The sequence below is a fragment of the Falco peregrinus genome, chromosome 7 (assembly GCF_023634155.1).
Source record: "Falco peregrinus isolate bFalPer1 chromosome 7, bFalPer1.pri, whole genome shotgun sequence".
Classification (NCBI taxonomy): Eukaryota; Metazoa; Chordata; class Aves; order Falconiformes; family Falconidae; genus Falco; species Falco peregrinus.
In genome coordinates, this window is record NC_073727.1 from 72,778,043 (window position 1) to 72,799,534 (window position 21,492).

The following is a 21,492-nucleotide window of genomic DNA, read 5'->3' on the forward strand; positions in this document are numbered from 1 at the left end:
AACTGGGCCACAGAGGGGAGGGCGTATGAGGCTGGAGAGAAAGTCTTCCTGAGGGAGGCAGGCTCTGTAACCTAGTTGGTTATGGTGCTTGCTGGTGAAGAAGACCTTGGCAGCCTCTCTCTGTGAGTTTTCTGGATCGTCCTTTAGAAGAGTCCCTCTGCATTAATTTCCTAATGAGCCCTGGTGTGTAATTGGGATGTTTTTAATTACCCTGCTGGGTAACCTCACCCCATTAATGATTTTAAAGCGGGCAGTCTGGATTTCGCTAGTGTCTGTCTGCTGTGGTCTTGAACAGCAAGCTTTACAGATGTCTTGTTCTTTTTTTAGTAAATTTTAGTTTTAGGTAAAACACAGATTATGGTCTATTTGCACCTAAAAATTAAAAAAAATGTTCATTCTGATCCAGGTCTGAAAGAAGTCTGCGTAACTGATTTTAATTGTTAACTTCTAATTAGCTCAAATTTTGAAAGTGGCTTCCAGTTATTGTTTATTGTGCTTATGTGTGAGTTATGTGAATATTTTCTGACATGTGGGTTTTTTTATTTCTTTTAGCCTTTCTTCCAACTTGTGAAGTTACGGAAACTTGGACTTAGTGATAACGAAATCCAGCGGCTCCCTCCAGAAATAGCGAATTTCATGCAGCTGGTGGAACTTGATTTGTCTCGAAATGGTAAGCTCCAATGTTAATTTGTTTGATTCTATACTGTCCTATGACATCATCTATAAAACTTTGTCTCTGATGTTGCTATCTATGTCCTGCAGATGATTTTCCACATAATTCATGGATTTGTCTGTAGTTCTGGATGGGGAGGAGGGAAAGAGCAGAGGAGAGCCGATGGTGGAAATGCAGTAATAAAATAACGCTTGACTGCAGTTCTGCATTTGTGAGACCATTTTATCTTCCAATTTAAAGAATGCTTTACATCTCATTTTTATGTGTATCTGTCACAATGTTGATTGCTTTCCCTGAGCTCTCTGAAATGCTTAGCATTTAAGAAGGAGCCAAAAGAGGTTGAAAGAAAAAAGCTCCTTTCTGTCCAAAAAAGTCTGTCTGTGGGTTAGAAGTACAGTTCTTTCTATGCTCTCCTTTTTACCTGTGATTAACAAGAGACAGTGCTGGTATTTCTAGTTGTACTTCTGGGAAAAGAATGAGGCTGTTTGTCACCTGCAGAGATAAATTCAGAAAAGGATGCTGGGATAAACTGTTGTCAAATGTGTTGTCGGAAACCACATGGGTTTATCGTTTGGTTGTACTGTTTGCTGCTTATATTGTCCTGAGCTGTGATGGAGTGAAAGCTTTTTTTATTTTTTTGGGGGGTGTGTGTGAGTGTGGCCTGGTGAACTTCTCAGTTCTGCAAGATGTTCAGGGGCTGGTGGGTCACCTTTAAGCAGCCTGAAATTGACCCAGTGATCTAGAAACAGTGAATCTGTGTTACCAAATTAGAGCAACTGTCAGTTATTTTTGCTTGTTTATATGCAGTGGATATGCACAAAATGCTCTCTGAGGTGTGGTGGATGGGGTGGGAGAGAGCAAGATTGCATAAGCTTGTAAATAAGTGAGGGATGTAACTGAATATTCAAGAGAAGAAATAGTTTAATGGGGAGCCTTGTTTTCTGTACAGTTTAACTTTTCATTGACCCTTTGCCACTGAAGAATATTCAGTGACCACTCAACCCTACTGTAACTATCTGAGATTTGCATCTTTCCTTTGTTTGGTGCTTTTAATGCCATCTTTATCTGATAATATAATGGATGAGGTGTAATGAGTCTCCAGGCAGTTGCTGAGAAATTTTTGTGAACCTTATAATTTTATGCACATTTGCAAAATCTTGTAAGAGAAGAAAACTGAAAATAACCCACCATCTGAGAGACAGAGGCAACACATTAGTTAAAACATTTTAGAAATACATGAGTATTAATTGACATAGTATTTTGGCTACTGAGTTTGGCTGAGTTGGATGCTGTCTGTGACAGACCTTATACAAAAGGAAACACTCTGTTGTCTTAGTAATTCTCTTTGCAAATGAATAACTAGCTGCAAAAGAGCTGGTGGATCAGAGCCATGTGAACTCTCAGCAGCCTGACTTGAGTTGGCTTGAGAGCTTAACTGTAACAAGAACAGATGGTGTGAACATTTATGGTTGGGTAGATGCATGTGTGTCATTAGAAGTTACTGCACAGGGAAGTATTTTCTCAAGTGAGGGGTTGGACTAATGCAGGTGGCAGGGAGCAGTTGCTTTCCTATATCCAAGGTTCAGTGTTAATTGCCCATTTTATTGCATTACTTTATCTTCTCTGGGGTTCATTGCAGAAGGTGGCTGATCCTGCTTCCCTCTGCTTAATCACATCACAGTTATTGCACGACTTGACTATTCAAATGAAAAATGCACCGTGTGAGGTGATGGAGGGGAGCCGCGTGGCAGAAGATGACTGATGTTACTTTCTGTTGTTTGGTCATGTTATGATTGTCTCGCAGCTCTTCAAATTAAAAGGCAAAACACACACCATCTGGGATGCTGCAGGGGAAATTCTCACATAAAGATTTTGGAGATTTACAGTATTTTCATTTCTTAGCTTTGTGTTTTGACCTCATCTTCCAATACATCAGAATCTCAACGTGCTAAAGGTTTCTCCTGTTTGGTGGTTTGCACTCCATCAGATTTTATTTTTCTAACTACTCAAAGTACTTAGGAAAAAAAAAAAAAAAAGGAACTCTTTGTATTCCTTTCAGGCAGAGAAAAACAGCTCAGCTTTTCAAAACGCAGTATGCTGCATGAATAGGAAAGTGTGATGGTGACATCTGAACTTGGGAAATAAGAGATCATTGTTCTGTGTTTTTTGTTGTTTTAGCTGTCTGGTCTGGTGCGCTAATTGCTTTCAGTTCTGGCCATTCTGTTTCCTCAAGAGCTTAAAAACACAAATACAAATTCATTTAAAGTTTTACATACAGGAGTAGCCCTTTATATTTTAACCTCTCATCACAGGAGGAGGAAAGGGTTTTCAAGGAACAAAGTACTTCCATTTCCCTCATAATAAAATGATAACAGGTCTTCATTTCTCATACTGTCTAATCGTTTGGTCAGCATATGATCTTTGAAGCTCTGTGACATGGTGGGTATATCATATGGCTGAACTTGGGTGAGCTTCCAGGCCGCAGTGGTCAGCTGCGTTTTGTGCAGCGGTGAGATGTTGCATCTAGAGGTGGGATTGATCCCCCTAGGCAGGATCCCTCCCAGCTCTTCAGAGTTAGCTCTGGATGCCTGTGCAATGCGGTCTTAGCACTGCGTAAGTAGCCCTAGTTCATAGGCGCTTGGGAAAAGTGAACAGGAAAACTTTGTGTGGCTTTCCCAAGTGTTCTAAAATGCCCAAGACATGCTAGTATGTGTTAAAAATGTGCTACGTAATTAATCCGTTAAACAGGATTTGGTTAATAAGTGAATCTAGAGCTACAAAAATCCTTCTAAGTAAAACTGCAAGATCTAGCAGATGTAAACTTGATGGTCCTGTGGTCTTGGGTGTACTGAGGGAAGTCTGGGGAGGGTAAGGCGAGAGCCTTAGTGGTCCAGAAGGAGAAGGATTTGGGGAAGGCTAGGAGCCATATAATCTTAAACTTTTCCTGGATTATTTGCATGTTGGTGCTATTTTTTATTCCTTTGTGAGGCCATGTGTTCATGCAGATTTCCTAGGAAGCATCCCCACTGTGCTTTTCTAGTCTGGCTGAGGTTGTTAGGGTTGAATGGATGAATCAAAGATGGGAATACGAAGGCCAGGGAAGCTGTGCTAAGAAAACAGCATAGTGATGGTCAGCACTTTGAAGGTTATTTGGCAATGCAGTTTATCTTTGCCCCTTGGTCTTACGTTGTTCAGAAAGCTGATGTACTAGTTCTGAGGCTAAAGAAAACAGACTTGTGGGATTTCAGCAGTGGGTTCCTGAGCTTTTGAGTTGCTAGCAAAGCGCGTCTGAGACTCAGAGTATTCCCTCTAGCGTCTTCTGAGATAGGATGCTCAGCTGCTGTGTGTCTGAAACTACTACTGGTTCTCTCGGGCTCCCCAAGCTTGGGTAAATCTTTTCCTGGATTGTCACATCACTGGTGAATTCTGCAAGGAAACTGGGTCGCTGAAGGAAGCGTCCTTGCTTGCTGTCCTTGAAGTTTGGGTAGGGCTCCTGTGCTTTGCATTGGGTTTGAGCACAAGTCGTTGCTCGGCGTGGTAGAAGAAGGATTCTGCTCTAGGCACGATCAGAAGTGCTGTTTGTTTTCCCGCAGCACTGCAGTACTCTCTGGCACAAGTCTTGAATGATCCTGTGATTCAGAAAGGAAGTGCAGTCTCCAAAGGAAGAAAGGTGTGCTCAGATTTCTGCAGTTTTTTCTTTGCACCTGGGCTGGCACTTCATTAAGCTTCCCTCTCTCCCAACGTCTGCGGCTTGGTTGAGAACCCTGGGAATTGTAGCAGGCCACTACCCGTGCTGCTCATCCTGCAGAGGTTTCCTCCATGGACTCCTTTCTCCCTTTTCCTCTGCACAACCCCTGGAGGCTGAATTCTTAGAGCTTAGGGCCCTGCCATCCCAGATTCATTAAAATGTTAATGGCTTTTCTTGTTCTGTAGCTTCTCCCAGACAGGAGGAGTAATGCATGAAGTTTCTGTAGTTAATATAATGCTTGCTGATATTTGGGATTATGTATGTTACGTTACAGATGCTTGTGTTCTTGCGGAGGTGGTACATTCCTTTTTAGTATCCTTCTTCTCTAAGAAGAGTTCTTTTTGTTTGTCTTTGATTCGTATTAAATCCCTCAGATCCCACTGATAGGTTTTTGTCAGCATGGTGCATGCTTCTTAAAATGCCCTGAAGGTGTTAATTTAATTGTAGTATTTCTGTTTGAAAGAAATTGCTACCCCACACATACTTTCTCTTAATAGGTGTGGAAGTCTGGATTTCTATTTTTTTTATTTTTTAATGTCCAGTACCTTTTCAAGCCTTTGACAGATTGTCAGCAGCTTGTTTCATTCAGCTCTTTTAGGATAAGAAGAAAATCGCTGTGACTTTTCACACTGGACAGTGGCTGCTGGGTACTGGGCGCTGGGGTGGCTTTCCTGCCCTTCCCAGCTGCAGCAGTGCTGTTTGAACTGTCTCGCTGTCCACTCCCTTGGGTGAAGGCTAGCCCCCTTGCTTATGTGGGAGATGAGCCTCTTGCACTTCTGTGTCTGTGGGCATGTTGTTATCTCTCTCTGACAGAAGCCTGGCAGGCTTGTCTGCTGCTACTCTGCTTGCTTTCACTGAACATGCCTGCCAAGGACTTGGTCACACAAGCCCATGGCATCAGTGTAGTTGCTGTGTCCTGGCAGGTTTGCACTAACTGGCTGCAGTGGCCCTAGCTGGCAGCGGGTGGGGGGGTCAGGTTAGCTGTTCTTCCGTGGAGGTGCTCTGTAGCCTTGCCGTTTGGCCTTGTGTCCAAGCCCTGAGTCTCAAAACAGAGGAAACGATGCAAGTGTGCACGCAATGGAAATATTAAATGGATTTTGATAATCTTTGTAGGTGGATTATGCTGGTTCTCTTGCTGACTGCTCTCAGCAGAGCTGAGATCTGTTACTTTGTGAGTCGAGGAGCAATGGGTTTGCTGTGGCATCTACTGAGGAGATCTGTGTGTGGGCAGAACTTGTTAGGCTGTATTTGACTCTGCATGATGCTTGATACCAAAATCTCAACATGGTTCTTTACTTTGTTATCCAATAAGAATGATACTTTTTAATGTGTACAGTTTCATACCTACTGTAGAGATGGATTCTGAGCGCGTAATACACTAGCTCCTACCCATTTCTGTAGTTTCTTGTCATACTGAGCTTATGACTGTATTGGTAGCGAGGCTGTTGTGGACACAAGTCTTGTAACATCAGGATATTCTCATTCCAAAATCCTCTCTCAACACAGTTGCCATGTTATGGCACATATGCTGTCATTTATGTGAAGATTCACAAAAGATAAATATCCTACTTCAGCATTACCCTAACAGTAGAGATCGTCCCTCAGAAGCATCTCAATAGTCACCATGCTGTAGTGTAAGGAGAGAGATGCTGCTGTGCAAGGTGGATGGTCTGAGCAGTGTCCAAGATTTTGGAGATCAATCTTTGGCAGCTGTAGGCCAGTGTCCCAAATGCTCAGTGAGCCTTATTTTTACCTCTTTCTTGCTTCCAAAGTGGACTATAGTTGCAGATTTAAAACTTTTGGGGTTTTTTGTCTTCAGTTATCAGGGTACTTTCAGAAATCAACAGCAACGGTATTTAACTGTTCTACTTACAGTTGCAGGTGGTTTGACATTACTGCTTTTTATTTGAAGTGTTTCTTCTTTCTAGCAGCTTTACAACTTAATTAAAAGCCTCTTTAGAGATCTTAGTCATCCTCAGAACACCACATTCATGGTGTATTGTGTGATGGGTACATTTTATTCAACAAGTCATTTAAAGCTTCCTCAGAATGCTGGGTGAGCACGCAGCAGGTGACCTGCAGAGCATCAGTCCATGCCCCTGAAGAGCAGTGTGTAGTCTTTGCTTTGCTCTCTGGGGCTTCAGCTCACTTGTGTGTATCAGTGCATGCACACCAGTGCTTTACCTTTTTTATTCAGCTACCTGCTCTCAAATCCGTACTGTAGGATTACTGCCCTTCTGCCCACAAAGTGGGTAAGTGTTCTCCTTTTCCTCTCCCCCACTGAAAGCAGGATAACCAGTGTTTTCTGACTAGAAATACTGACAGAGGAAAGGCTTGAACACTTGTTTCAGTTCAGCCTGGGCTGGTGACCCAGCTATTTTACAGTGAGGACATAAGCTCATTAGGTAGAGACATTCTTTACGTCTTCTGATCCTGTCCTGCAGCCCCACATGGGCTCTGCTGTCTCATCTAACAGCTGCTGCCTTTTGCCCTGTGCTCTCACCTTGGTTGTCCACATCTGCTGCACTTCATAGCATCCGAGCAGAGACCTCCATGAAATCCTCTTCTCTGCTTGCCACCAGCTGCCCTGACACAAATGTGCTGGTACAAGTCTCATGGTACATGGCACAACCCAGAATGCTGAGAAATAAATGTGAATTGACACTCTCTTGCTCAGTGGACAAGAAAAGGAAGCCAGCAATCTGTGCTGTGAGGCAGTATAGTTGGCAAATGTATTTTTTTTGTTAACATATGCAACTGCTGGATGTTGCTTGTTTGCCTTCTCAACTGATTTATGTCCAGGTGAGCACTTACAGACAAACAAGAATTGCTCTTCTGCTCCTGCGTGGACATGTCTTCCTGGTACAAGAAACGTCCTGTGAGTGCACTCACTGCCACCCTGACTGTGAACACCTGAAAGCCATGGGACATCCCACCAGAGACTATTGTGGTTTGTGTGGTGGTAGAGCACTACCGCAGATGATCTTAAGCTAAGCTTTAGCCTGGGTCTGGACAGTGACTGTTTTTTGGTTGGCTTATTTTATATATATATATCTATAGGTGCTAATGAAAGCAAAGCTCCCTTGTTGCAGACTTGGAGAGAACAGCGTTTTTACTCTGTTAGATGGTTGCTTGCCAGCAGCTGTGTTGGGTTGCAGGGTTGTTTTTTTTTTTTGGTTGTTTTTTGACACATCTAGTTTCTAGTGACATGTAGTTTCTTTGTATTCTCTCCCATCCCTCCCTTGAGGTTAGTTTAAAACCTGTGCTTAAAAAACTTTATCTTCCTCATGTCTTAACACATGAGGTTTAGGGATTGATGTACAAAGCAGAGTACTGGGGAAAAAGAAACATGTACTTGCAAACTGCTTTTAGATTCTGGAGCATTGCGAAATCCTACAGATGTGTAGAAAATCTTGCCGACTTCGAAGAAATTATGTAAAAGTTGGAATTCTTGAGTCTGTGTCACTAAAGTGAATTGGATGTTGGTAAGTTGGAAGAGGAGGTGAGCTTTATGTACAGCAGGAGAAGTAAGGGGAGGAAGAAAAGTCGACCTGGTCACTGAGCAAGGCTCATCAGGGAGAGGAAGGAGCGAGCAGCAAGTGTCAACTGTGACTGAGAAAGAAAAGTGAAGTCTCATGATGGAATAATCAAATAAGTTTAGAAGGTGCTATTTTTAAATGGATTACAGAAAAGCGGATTTTTCCATCATGGTATATTTGCCAGATTTAACTTTTTCCTAAGGAAATTTTGCTACAACAGTGTCTGGCTTCATTCAAATTCCAGAGAAGGCTATGGATTTTGAAGGGGTTTTTTGTTTGGGTTTTTTTGGGAGTGATTTTGTTCGGTTTTTGGTTGGTTGTGAGTATTTTTTGAAAGCAGCAGGACAAATTGAAGACAGAAACCTTTGGCCTGCTGAAGTATCAGCTAATGTGTTAAGTATCAGACAGTGCATATGGGCATGACATAAATACTTCATTTTCCAGGTAACCTAGATTAGAGATCATAAAATGGTGATCTGCAAACAGGTGTTGTTAGTTCTTATATCCACAGAGGTCTGTGGGTTTTGGTTTCTTTTTTGTTGAGGAGTTTAGATGCCAGGACTATAGATTTACTGAAGAATTAATCCAGTAATTCTGTAACTTTGCCGCTAAAACACGAATATGCTTTCCGTCATCCATTGCTTCATAGGTAGAATACTAATTTTTACTTTTTTTCCTTCTTGCTTCTCAGATTAAGAGTATTTAATTCCTGCTAGCCTTGAGGTCCAAAAGATGGAATCCTTATAAAAATGCCTCCTAGCCTCATTTAACTCTTCAGTGTTAAAAAGTGTCAGTAAAAAGGTAGAAGACCTAAATTCCTTGCTGAACTTGGGCACTTCCACTTAATTCACCTGGAACTATTGCTTCCCTGTGATTTGATCTTTGAGCACACCACCACCTCCCTGCCCTCCCTTCTTTTACCTCCTGTTTAAAATTTGCAGCTCCTGGTCCTCTGCTACTTCTTCTTCCTGCAGCTGAGAAAGATAATCTGTTGATATACTGCATGCTCTTTAAAAACCAGCTTGTTTTTATGACCCCACACAGTTTTCTTTCAAGTAATGTGTGTAATATCTGTGTATCCAGCAAATGCAGTTTTGTGAGGTTTTTTTTTCCCTGGCTGCTCTCCTTGCTTGGAAAAAGGATCTATCCAGAAGCGGTGAGGAGGAGGAATGAGATGCTTACCTCGCTTCAGTTTCTTGTTAATTATACAGTAAGGGATTTAGTTGAGAAAACCCAACCTGAATCTGTGTGCGAATTTTCCTTAGAGCCATAAAGACAGGACTTAAGAGCCCTATCTCTTGTATTTTGTCTATCAGCCTCAGAGTGTGAGGAGGAAAGTGTTACAACCTGTGCAAGAGCCACTTAATCTCAATAGACTTTGCAGGAACCACATGACTCCTGTCACACCGTGCCCCAGAAACTGTAGCATTTCACCTAAAGACATTGATTACTTCAGCCTTCAGGGCTAGTAGCAAAACCTTCTGTTTTTTTTAAGAAAAAAGAAGCCTGCCAGATCATTGTGAATGTCATGTGGAACGTGGAAATGAAGAGAGAGAAGTAACCTTCCTCCATCCTTTCCCTCTGCAGACAGAAGCTCTGGGAGCCGCGCTTGGCTGCTTTGGGGAGGTTACGGAGATGTGGTGGTGGCATCTGTGAGGCAGGAGCCTACTCAGCTGGGCTTTCCAGCTGAAGAGCCCTTTGCAAAGACAAATATTTGCAGCACAAATTCCTTCGTGCAAGGTATTTGACCAAGTGGGCAGTTTCCTTCCTCCCATGTTTGGAAGGTGGAGGAGGTGGAGAGCAGGACTGGAGAGCTTTTCCAAGGGCACGCTTCTCAGAGATCCCTCTGAGGTGGGTGGCACAGAGGAACCTCTGTGGAAGTGAGAAGAGAACCTTTAAGCTCCTGTCCTGGTTTCAGCTGGCATGGAGTTTAATTTTTCTTCTCAGTAGCTGGTGCAGTGCTGTGGTTTGGATTTGGTGTGAGAACAGTGTTGATAGCACACAGATGGTTTTGGTTGTTGCTTGGGAATGTTTATTCTGATTCAAGGGCTTTTCAGTTTCTCAGGCCCTGCCAGCGAGAGGGCTGGAGGGGCACGGGGAATGGGAATGGGACACAGCCAGGACAGCTGATCCAAACTAGCCCAAGGGATATTCCATATCATGGGATGTCATGCTGAGTATATAAGCTGGGGAAAGAAGAAGCAGTGGGGGGGGACATTTGGTGTTATGGTGGTTGTCTTCCTGAGTAACCGCTATGCATGTGGAGCCCTGCTTTCCTGGGGATGGCTGAACACCTGCCTGCCCATGGGAAGCGGTGAGTGAATTCCTTGTTTTGCTTTGCTTGCGTGTGTGGCTTTTGCTTTTCCAATTAAACTGTCTTAATCTTAACCCACGAGTTCTCTCAGTTTCACTCTTTGATCTTCTCCCCTATCCCACTGAGGGGGGAGTGAGCCAGTGGCTCTATGGGGCTTAGTCACTGACCGGGGTTAAACTGTGACAGCTCCTAAATCACTCGAGCACTGCAGTATTTAATGCTTCAGTGGACCTTTTGTGTGTGTATGTGTGATGTACTGTAGATCCTGTATGTCATATATGTGAGAAGAGGCAGGGGGAGAGATCTTCTGCGTATTGAAGTGGGTGGACGAGACCTGGTTTGCTGCTGGTTAACTCTCCCCTGAGGGGTAATGCTGCGCTTTGTGAGGGGTTTCAGTCTCAGAGTCTGGAATGGGCTGCCGGGTATACATTTGGTGTAAACTAATCAACTGCTTAATAAATTTCTAATCACCAAGCAGTGAAGGTGTTTTGCCTGGGTTGTATTTACCTGGTGATGGGCCTTCCAGTATCACCACCTAGATTAGGACTGTTCAGCTGGCTTTTGCTGGGGTGTGTGCAGTGCGCCAGCTCCAGTTCTTCTAAAGCACAGTGTTCCGTGTTGCCTTCATACCTGGAGAACATAGCACCACCCAGTAGTTGCTCCCTGAAAGACCCTTGAACACTGTAAACTCTCTCTCTCAGGAATGTAGTGCATCTCTGATGTCTTAAGACTTCAGCAGAGTTCTTCTAAAAATACTTTTTACTCTAAGCTGGAGTCCACTGTTTGAGTAGCCCTGGTCCGGTAGCCCTGTTGCAAATTAGGACCTTCCTGGCCATTGCTGTCTTGATATTGATTAGGTATTGAAAATCATATTCCCTGTCGCAGAATGCATAAAGGATGCTGGCTGCGTAGCCTTTGGGTAGACAAAAAAAATATGTTATCAGTTCTTGAAACTTCATGCAAAATGGGGGAAAAATATGCCATACAAAAGGTTTTATCTGTTTAAAAATAATATTGTCTTCTTCCCTCTCCCTCTTAGCCATCAGAAGAAGGAATGGGGTATTAAAAGGTGTAGCTGTTGTAAAAATCTTAGAAAAAAAATTAAAAATTGGCACCAAACAACAGAATTTTTAAAAGTAATTTTCTCATTCACAGTACAGAATCCCCTAGTGTCAAACTTACCTCTTAAGTCACCTCTACAAGGCTTGCTAGATGGTTAGCAAATTCTTGTGTGAATTAGTATAAATATCTGAAGAGGTATTTTGAAAGGGGGTGAGGAAGAAATATGTCCTCTTAGATACATGACTGCTAAGCTTGATTTTGATCCACTTCTGCTGGCATGACTTCTTTTTGCTGCCAGTATTTGTATTGTCATACGTCACAGGGCTTATGCTTGGTTTATGGTTTTATTATTAGCAGTGCTGCACAATCTCTATTACAGAACATCTGGGGCATCGTGTAAATGTAGAGCATTCGTCAGTGTGTAGCATTAGAAGAATCCTAGATATTTAAGTAGGATTTGAGCTGGTTAACCAGCAGTGGCAAGAAAAGCATTCAGACTTACTGCTGCTGATACTGGCAGAGGTGTATGTGTTAATGTCTGTAACGAAATCAAGCAGTCAGCAGTAGTGATGAAAGCTGCTTAATCCATCAAGAGACAGAAGGATTTCTTTATATATTTTAATATCCTCTGCTGCATTTCAGTTGATTTATGTCAATGCTTCTATTATGGACCATCATCTTCTCTGCTATAATTATCCCTCCAGGCTTTTTGTCATATACTAAAATGCTCCTTGCTTTTTCTCTTCTCAGTTTGTTTATTCAACAACAATGTTACAGTGATCTTCACATGTAATGATAAAGCATCTGCTCATAATTTGGTTGTTTTTTGCCTGAGAAATCTTTTTAAAATGCCTTGCAGTTAAGACAAAGTTATATTTCAACCTTGTGGCATGTACTAAATGTATAATGATCCTCAGTTCAAAGAGTTGCATTGAATTTTTGTCTTTGTCCAGTTAGGTGGAGGACAAAAACAAACAGTGAAAGTTTCAGTGGGGAGACGGAATGCACTTTACATGCAAAAACCCCATAGAAATGGAATTTCCTTTCTTTTCCTTGTGTCTGTTACCATCTCTTAGTGAAGATTTTTGCTCAGGTAGTGACTTCCTAGCCTGGAATATCTAGGCTGGGAAAGCACATTTCATTTTCAAAGCAGTGATTTGTAAATGCACCCAAACTATAAGCAGTGCCTATACTGTCTTATTTCAAGTAGTATCTTGTATTGGAGTAGTTTTTACTTAGCTTAAATACTTGTTGGGTTTTACAGATAATACCCAAGATTTGTAACAGAAAAAGCTTATCAAAATAGTTTTGCTGAGAAGGCATTTCTGATTCTCATAGTCCATCATACAGAAGTAAAGAGAAATTATTTGCAGTATGGCAACGAAACTACATGTTGGTGGAGAAAATCAGTAGCCTCATTAGTTTCAGAAATGTTGCCACTGAGGATTTATGTTTAACTTGTGCTTTAGCTGTTGCATTTTTATGTGTGTGCACGTGTATATACATATATATAGAATTATTTTTCCCCCCAAACAAATTAGGATAGTTACTTCTACTTGAGCTTTGATTTTGTGTGTGTGTGTGGTTTGGTTTGGTTTGGTTTTTTTCTTATTTGGGAGAACGATTCACATAGAAAAGTGTGTATCTGTATATGAAAAGGTTGTGTATGTACATATATGCATGTATAAAAGCTGTGGATGCTGCCTTGGTTGCAAAGAAATGAGCTATTTTGAGTACTCAGAAGCTTTGAAATAGCAATGTCCCTTTTCCAGCTACTTATCCAGGAAAGGGTGGTATGAAGATTAAATGGTGGATGACACATTCTTTACTTGCTGCTGTTAGCTGAGCTCAGTATCAGTGTTTGTTGCTGCAACGTAGAAGTAACAATGTCTGTTTGAGTGCGTGTAGGACCTCTGTTGTCAATAATTCGGTAGTACAAATTCAGTCTTATGCAGTGGCACTCAATCACAGAATGGGGAAAACCATCAGCTTTGCTGTCTGTAAATGCAATTTTGATATTGTTTTGATTTTATGTGCATAGCTTTGTAGAGAAAGGGAAGGTTTACATTTCTGTGTACTGTATGCATTTCTTAGAACACCCTTTCAAAAGTGAATGCATTTACATGAATGTTAAACTAACACTACTTGTTTCTTTTTGTTAATTTGCTATCTATCTGTTTGCAAGAGAGCAATGTCCCTGCAGTGGCATCAGTGCTTTTACTTTCTGGAGTGTTAGTGACAGGCAGATGCTTTTAAGTGCTTTGAGCATTACAAGAATTTATCACTTTAAGGTCATCATTTAATCAGGCAATCATAATGAAACTTGTGGGGTTTTTTCATTTTAATTACTTAAATGTGCTGTTCAAACCTGTTTGTACCTACCATGTGAAAGGAATAAAGTGTGAAGTCTTGGCTCCTGAAGCGAGGTCGGCAGAGACTCGTGTGAACGTGGCACTTCGAAATAGGCTGGTTGTTCAAGTGTCTCCCATTTAAATTTGGGAGCCCTGTGGCTCCTGTGGTAGTTGTGTGGCTACTTTGAGATTCTTTGTGGAGGATCTATTGGCGTGTGTTGTGCTGGACCCAGACTTGAGACTGAACCTGTGAAGAGGTTTGAAGAGCCTGACCATGAGGCTTGGTTGCCCTCCTGCCTGGTGTCCCCAGCGCAGGGTTCCCAGCCGCAGCCCAGCACCTCGCTGCAGTCCTGCCCGCTGCTCCACTCCTTCCCTGCGGCTGGCGGCTTCGCCCTCACCTGGGGACTCAGTGTTACCTGTCCCTTCTAACTTCAAAGGTCTCACCTAACACTTCACTCTGAATTTGTCTCATTGCTGTTGGATTTCTGGGAGAAGTCCAGTGTTTCCCCGCAAATACCAAAGCTGCTATGAGGGAGTGGGGGTGTGAGAACGTATCTCTGATGGGACTTAGTCTCTGAAGTCACCTGTTTCATTCTGTGGAACAGCTATGCTGTTGATGGGTCCTGGGGTTTGTGTAGATTTAAAAGCAGTTTATTCTCCTTCACCAAGTGTACCGAAGGAACTATTTGTGCTGCATGCACAGCTTCGTGCAAACCTCACCCTAGGTGGCTTTGCTTGACGTTGTGGAAGCACAGCTTGTGTTGATATGTCGCACTGTGGGTATTCGCCTCTCTTAATAATTTTTTTAATATTTTTGGTATTTGATATTTTATCAGTCATTATTTTGATATTTTTATATTTGATGCTTGATACAGTGAATATACTTTCTGAATATGCAGTGTATTTCTGGGGTTAGTGGTTAGACTACTCCAGAGCTACTCATAATGATTAGGAACCGTTTCTCCGTCTGCCCCAGCTGTTTTCAAAGCTGTGCCTGGAGAGTGTACTGGGTGTACTGGGGTTCATGAGGCAAGAGTGATTTCCTTCCATTCCAAGAGGAAGCACCGCTTGGGATGGAGTGAAAGCCATTTGGGGGTGTCTGTATCCCTCCTTCCCTCCAGCCCTTCCTGTTCACATGGGAAAAAGAAGAAGGTTCCCAGGAGGTGCTCCTCTACCACCATTTTGCTGATTGTTCGTTTGCAACTGGTGACCTGTGGATTTGGAAAATGTTCTTCCAGGCTCTGCATTCTGAGCTAGGAGTCATTCAAAATAGATGCATTTGCTCAAATTACCTCGAAAGACATGAACCTGATGAGCAGGTACTCTCTTCTCCCCTCCTCTCTCCATCACGTGCTTTTGGGTAGAAGAGCTGAAGGAAATACATAGGTAGTCAATTCTGAGTTACTCAGCTAGGTAGGAAGGGACCCAATTTCCAAATATTTTTCAGTGTATTTAGATCACTTGTGGCAGCTGAGGTCAGTGGTGCCACTTGCATGAGGAAACTATGAAAACGTTTCCCAAAGTATTCTTTGTGAAGAGAGCAGCAGGAAGAGGGGATGGAGTAGATGTAATGCCCTGGAGAAAAACATGGAAATAAGAAAAAAAACTTGGAAGGAGAATTCTGATTTTTACTTCAAGATTTGCGCTTTTTGTCTGTTTGAATTCTTTTCAAAATGAATCATAAAAATCTTAAGTTGTTAAACGGGGAAACCAAACATGTTTGTTTCGTTTTTGCTGGAGCTCGATGACAGTAGCGAAGGACTTACACAGAGGACCCACAGCTTATTTGTGGAAATACAGCTGGATGTAGGAGGGCCGGAAGACTATTTTATTTTTAAATGTAACATGCCGAACTTCAGTAGGTAGTGTTTTATGTTGAAGTACTAAAGAAAAATAAATCTGCTTTTACATACAAATATCTCTGATTACTTTCTGGCAATCTGAAGTAGCGTACTAGCACTTATTTGGGACCCGTTAATTTGGATAGTATTTCAAGTTACCTGGCTTTAGTGTGAGGGAGGCTTGTTCTGCTCCCATGAGTGTACATGATGGGTGGATACACTTGCACGTTCACTTCCTCCTTCCCTTGCTTGCCCTCCCCGTGTACTTTCTGCCATCCCAGATTGTGGGCATGTATTGATCAGGTTACAGGAGGTTCAGATTTTGGATGGTTTTTAGGATGGTTCTTGCACGTAGAGAGTCTATTTTTTGATGGGCAGAGGCTGATAAAGATCAGTCCAAGGACAGTTGAGTAGTCTAGGATCAGGAAGACAAGCATGCAGCAGGAGGGGGAAATGAGGGGTGAAAAAGCACAAACTGGCTCTGCCGTGATAGCCGTTTACGTGGATGTGAAGCAGTCTTGCATGTTGAAATGTCTTGAAAGATACTAAGGTAACTCCTTGCAATAGCAAGTTGCTGAATGTAATGAGGCAGTGATTTCAGTGTAGATGCAGTACAGTTGTTGACAATTTTGTTCCTTTTTTTTTTTCTTCTGCAGATATTCCTGAAATACCAGAAAGCATCTCATTCTGCAGAGCACTACAGGTAGCAGATTTCAGTGGGAATCCACTGACTAGGTAACTTCCACCTTCTTCTTAGTACCTGCTGTACCAGAATTATAATCTTGCTGTAACAATTACAATTTTAAATAAGCCCTTAAAAATTGTGATCTAGGATTTCTATGAAATCTTGCCAACAGTGTCTGTCTCTGTCAGGGACCGCAGCAAAAGTTCAGATCTGTTTCATCCCCTGGGAGGGGATGAAATTTGTTAGCTAACCAGGAAAAATGTAAATCTGATTGTCTCTCAAGTAATTTCCATTTCTCTTCTTAAATGCATAGGAAAAGCATGCTCATATTTGGGAGAGATAAGGCAGTGGGTAGCACGAATGCATTGGCACAAACCCAGGTGCCTGATGATTTGGAACAGACTTTACATCAGCCGCTGCAGATAATGGCTTTTACTAATGATTAAAGCTTGGACTAGTGTTTCATCACCCTCTCATCAATTGGGACACAGTGACATGCAGTAACATGTGGCAAAAATGCATTGCATATGTTGGTGGCTGCTACAGCTGCTGCCAGTCCACGTTCTGATGAGGGGATTGGGGATTACACACACTTTCAGTATAGAGGAGGAGTTTTGTTTACATTTCTCTGTTCCATTTGCTGAAGGACTTGGAATTTATCTAGCAAAATGAGGCTGGAGATAGCAAGGAAGAAGTGATCTGCTAGTTAAAGGCCTTTGAATAATGTTTGGAGAACTCTTTCCTAAACCAGCCGGTGCCACAGAGCTCCTTTGTGATGCTCTGCAATTTACATAAGCCAGAGTATTCACAGTGGGTGCTTGCTGACCTGCTTTGCTTTGCGCTGAGATGGTCTAGCAATACTTGCACAATTAGCCGGCTGGCTAGGATGCTGTACTGCTTACAAGCAAGAGAGTGTCTGTAATATCTCAAGCCGCTCCAGTGGTTTTGCAGGATGGCTTCTCCACGTGTACAGCTGAGATTCTTTAGAAGTGCACTTTGAATATTGCCCATAGTGCATCCTAAGTTCTGTGGAAAGGCACATCTCTAAGCATTAAAGGGATGCTTGTGATCTTAATCCCTGTGCCTCTGTAACCCATTTATATAGTGAGGACAATAATACCACAAAAATCCAGTAAAGCAAACTGAGGCTGAACTGATGTTTAGATATGCAAGTGGTGAGGGTCACCAAACAGCTTTTTCCCAGGCATCAGTGTGCACTACATAAAGCTCGGAAAAGCTCAGAGCTGCATCTCGTGGTACTGAAATCAAAATTGTTTGTAGTAGTGTGCTAGTTATCCTTCTCCATTTTCTGTGCTGAATAAGGCCTGGGGCCCAAGTAATGTGTTTGCTTAAGCAGTAAGTGTAATGCACAGCTACAGCTGAGTGGAATTAACAAAAGGGTGGAAAGGCTTTTTGATGGGATGAAATAGATCTTGTAACTCTTTGTTGGCAGTTCAAGGGAATTTTAAAAATTTTTGATAAAGTGGCTCCAAAGCGTATGTGTGTCCTGGAAAACATCACTCCAAGCAGCTTACTAAGTTAGAAAACACAGATACCAAAAGCTGTTGAGACACGGTTGCCAGGTATTTTCTGTGATGAGATCCAGAATTTCAGTCTTTACAGCATGTAGCTTTTGGTGTTAATTTGCCCAGGCAGAGTGGGAAAGTCTAGTAGTGATTTCCTTTTTTGTGTGATATCCTGGAACTTTTTTTAGCCATTAATTCTTGTCCTTTCTTCCTCTAAGCTTAAAAGCCAGTTGGAGATCTTCCCAGTCAATGTCCTACCACTAATACAGTATGCTGCCTCATTGTTGAACTTAAAGACTGATGAACCTGCAGCATTGAAAGTAGCTGACAGACCATTTTTCCAGGTGTTTTCAGCTGATTTCAGGTTTATATTAATAAAAAGCAGCAACATTTCTTGTAGATTAGACTGGGAATCCACTATATGCTGCAGATAGAATAGTTCTAGTGGGAAGGGACCTACCAATGATCATCTAGTCCAGCTATCTGTCCACTTCAGGGGTGACCAAAAGATAATCGGACCATTTAACTGCAGCCTGAAACCTGTTAGTGCCTAAACAGTAATGAATAGTTACAGTAGAGCTCACGTTTTGGAGATATCGAGCAAGTTCTGTTAAAAAGGTCCAGAAAATGACAAACAGTGCAGTATGGAGTTGAGCACACGAAAAGTCCCCCTTACCCCCCATTGTAATTTGCCTTTTCCTCATCATGCGCAGTTGTCTTTACCTGTAGGTACACATCTCCTTTTGGCTAGCTGCCTGCAGGTTGTGCCATGTGCCCTGAGCTGGGTGATGAGGAGAGCAGGAACCAAACCAAGTGCTATAGCTTGAGCTTAGGTTGCATTTTCTGGGGGTCAAGCAGAAGTTGGATGGATGGGCCAGGGGCTTCTCCTCCTCTTGCCTCGTCACCTTTTTTTTTGTTTTGCCCCACCTTGTCTTCTGTGCAACTGCAAACTTGAGCTGCTTGGTGCAACCCAGCTGCCAGTGAGCAGTGAGTGGTACAGGAATCGGTCTGTGTGAGGGGAGGGGGGCGCTGAGCCTTGCAGAAGACTGGTTGGGTGGTGGACCAAAAAGCTTTGGGAACTTTGAGAGCGTTTTGCATATGTCTGCATTTTATAGCATAAGATGGGAGGTATTACATACTGTTGTGTTGTGAACCAGTAAATGTGAAATGCTGTAACAGGGGAACATCGTCTTCTTAGTGAACAGACTGTTTCTTCAAAAAGCAGAAATTGAAGAGCAGTGTAGTAGCTAATGTGAAATGGCCATGCTCTCAGCATGTATGTAACTGAAGCCTGAATAAAAATAATTCAATTATTGTACCATTTAGGTGTAAATGAAATATTACAGGATATTAGTACAGGAAAATAGTAGTAAAATTTTTTTTTTATTTTTGTTATTTTAAAATTTGTTAAAATGCTTAAAAATGTTCTCAAGCCCTATACCTTTTTAAAGTTGCAAACTAGGGGCAGGGAACGGGGGGGGGGGGGGTGTTAGGAGACAGGGGTATTACCTGTTCTTTGACACAGAAGAAACTGTAAAGTCTCTAAGCCATGGGTGGTTGTTTTTTTTTTTCTTACTATGATCCTTAGAATTTTCTGAGAGTCATGCTGAAGTCTGGGCATGCCTCCCTCTGTGTGTATTTGCTAAATAGACTTTTTTTTTTTTTTCCCCACTGCATGTTCTCTTTTCCAGTATGTATTACATGAATGTGAATATTTCTGCTCTAAGTCCTTGATTTGAATTAATATCCCCATAGGTTGCCTGAAAGCTTTCCTGAATTACAGAATCTAACGTGTCTTTCAGTAAACGACATCTCTCTGCAAGCACTACCTGAAAACATTGGGAAGTAAGTTCTTCATACTTTATTACTATCTTAATTTATTTTCTGTTTATTATTATGCCTATTGTATAAATGACTTACATCATTGTATGTAATATATCTGTGAAGTTATTTACAGATCTGCATTTATTTTTATGTTCTTTCCATTCTGAGGGATCTGTTAAGAAAAATAACTTTGCATTTTCACTTGAAATTAGCAGAAGCATGTGTGTGTTTCAACTCTGTTCTCTGTGATTTGGAGTAACTTGGAATTTTAGGTACAAAATTAACTAGGTGTTTTGTGATGCAAATCTGACCTTTTGCTTTCCTTCATTGTAGTAGCCCATTGATCCGTTATTGTGAACTTGTCAGATGGCTTGCAGCTTAGCTCAACACCGGGCAGTTGTTGGCAGAAGAACAGATGGGTAAAAGCTGGCTGTGATCAGGATAGAAATTAGAAGGTTCCAAACTACAGGAGCAGTCTGATCCTGAAAAAAACTCCAGTGGGAGCTGTGGAGATGAAAACTCAAAGGCATAGATCTTAAGATGAAATTTGATAAGCTTTTAATATGTGTTTAACTCTAGAAGGTAGTACAGGGTTGCAAGTACAGACTTCCAAAGTAGACACATGTGGAAAGTCAAGTGAACGTTGTTTATCTGTCTCATTTGTACTGAAATAAAACATCCACACTTGCAGAAGGGAAATCTCTCTCCTCTTAGTAGACAGCAGGGTACCTCTTCCAGTTTGAAGGAGAAGAGGTAATTACATGTATCCTCACTTGAATATGTGAGAATGGCTGTGCTGGTTCAGATCAAAGGCTCATCTAGCCCAGCTTCCTTCTACAGTTGCCGTAAGTAGATGCCTAGTGAAGAATAAGAAGAAAAGTATGTTTGCTTATGCTTTCCATCCCCTGACTATTCCTGGTTCACAGGATTTCCAGAGCTTTGGATGTTGGTTTGTCTGATTGGTAACCCATAATTAATTTCTCTTCCAGGTATTTGTACAGGTTCTCCTTGAGATTGTGTAGACATCTTTAGCATTTTCCCCTGGCAAATAGCGGCACAGGTCTATTACCCATTGCATTCATTGATTTCTTGCTGGTTTTTTTGGTTTTTTTTTTTTTTTTGAGACTGGCTCTACCTACCTTGCCTGTGATCCCTAGTATTGGAAGAGGCAGTGAGCAGCTGATCCCTATGTACTTGATCAGCTGTCAGTGCCTTTGTAGTTGTCTCCTGTATCCCCATATCCCCAGCTGCTTTTTTGGAGGCTGAAGAATCTAACTTGCTATTCCAGCTTTAACTCTGGAGAAGTTATAGTTTGTTACTTTTCCTGGGAAACATACCATTTTAGAAATTTCTTGCAGCACCTGATTGTTCTCTTTTCTTTTTTTCATGCCCCCCCCCCCTTTTTTTTTTTCTTTTAAACCTGCACCTACCTTTATGATTACCTTGCCCATATTGTTGTTCTAAGTTGCCATGTACTGAACCACTTCCATCTTACTTCAGAAAGCTGTGGTAACTCGGAAGTTGAGTCATGAGTATTGGTAGAGACCTATTAATCTTGGACATCCATTCATAAAGTGAAATACTTCTAACACACATTCTTTAGGGAGTCAGTATAGTCCCTAACAGTAAAACCCAACTGTTTCTAAACAGAGGAGTCCTCCAGAAAGGATCTTAATAGTAAGAGCTCCTGCAATGTAGTCAAGTTCAGACCGGCATTGCTTTAGCCATTTCCCATGGGTATGAAAGCTGTCAGCTGGCACCACTCCAGCAGCAACAGAAGTGGAGGATGTCTTTTGAAACGATCCACAAGCACTAACAGGTACAGCTAACATGTGCCCAGTGACTGTGGCAAAGTCTTACCTAAAAATTCCATGGGCTGGGACTTTTGTGACATTCTTCCTTTTCTTTAAAAGTTAACAAAACTTTTCA

At 41.9% G+C, this 21,492-nt stretch overlaps 1 protein-coding gene across 2 annotated transcripts in view; it reads left to right on the plus strand.

The window, feature by feature from the left end:
• The window catches only part of LRRC1 (leucine rich repeat containing 1), a 106,769-nt gene that overhangs the window by 15,428 nt on the left and 69,849 nt on the right, over positions 1-21,492 (plus strand). For both annotated transcript variants that reach the window (XM_055810842.1, XM_055810843.1), the window contains exons 2-4: positions 553-670; positions 16,185-16,263; positions 19,495-19,584. In XM_055810842.1, coding sequence (XP_055666817.1) covers positions 553-670; positions 16,185-16,263; positions 19,495-19,584 — 287 coding nt within the window. The remainder of the gene's footprint in view (positions 1-552; positions 671-16,184; positions 16,264-19,494; positions 19,585-21,492) is intronic.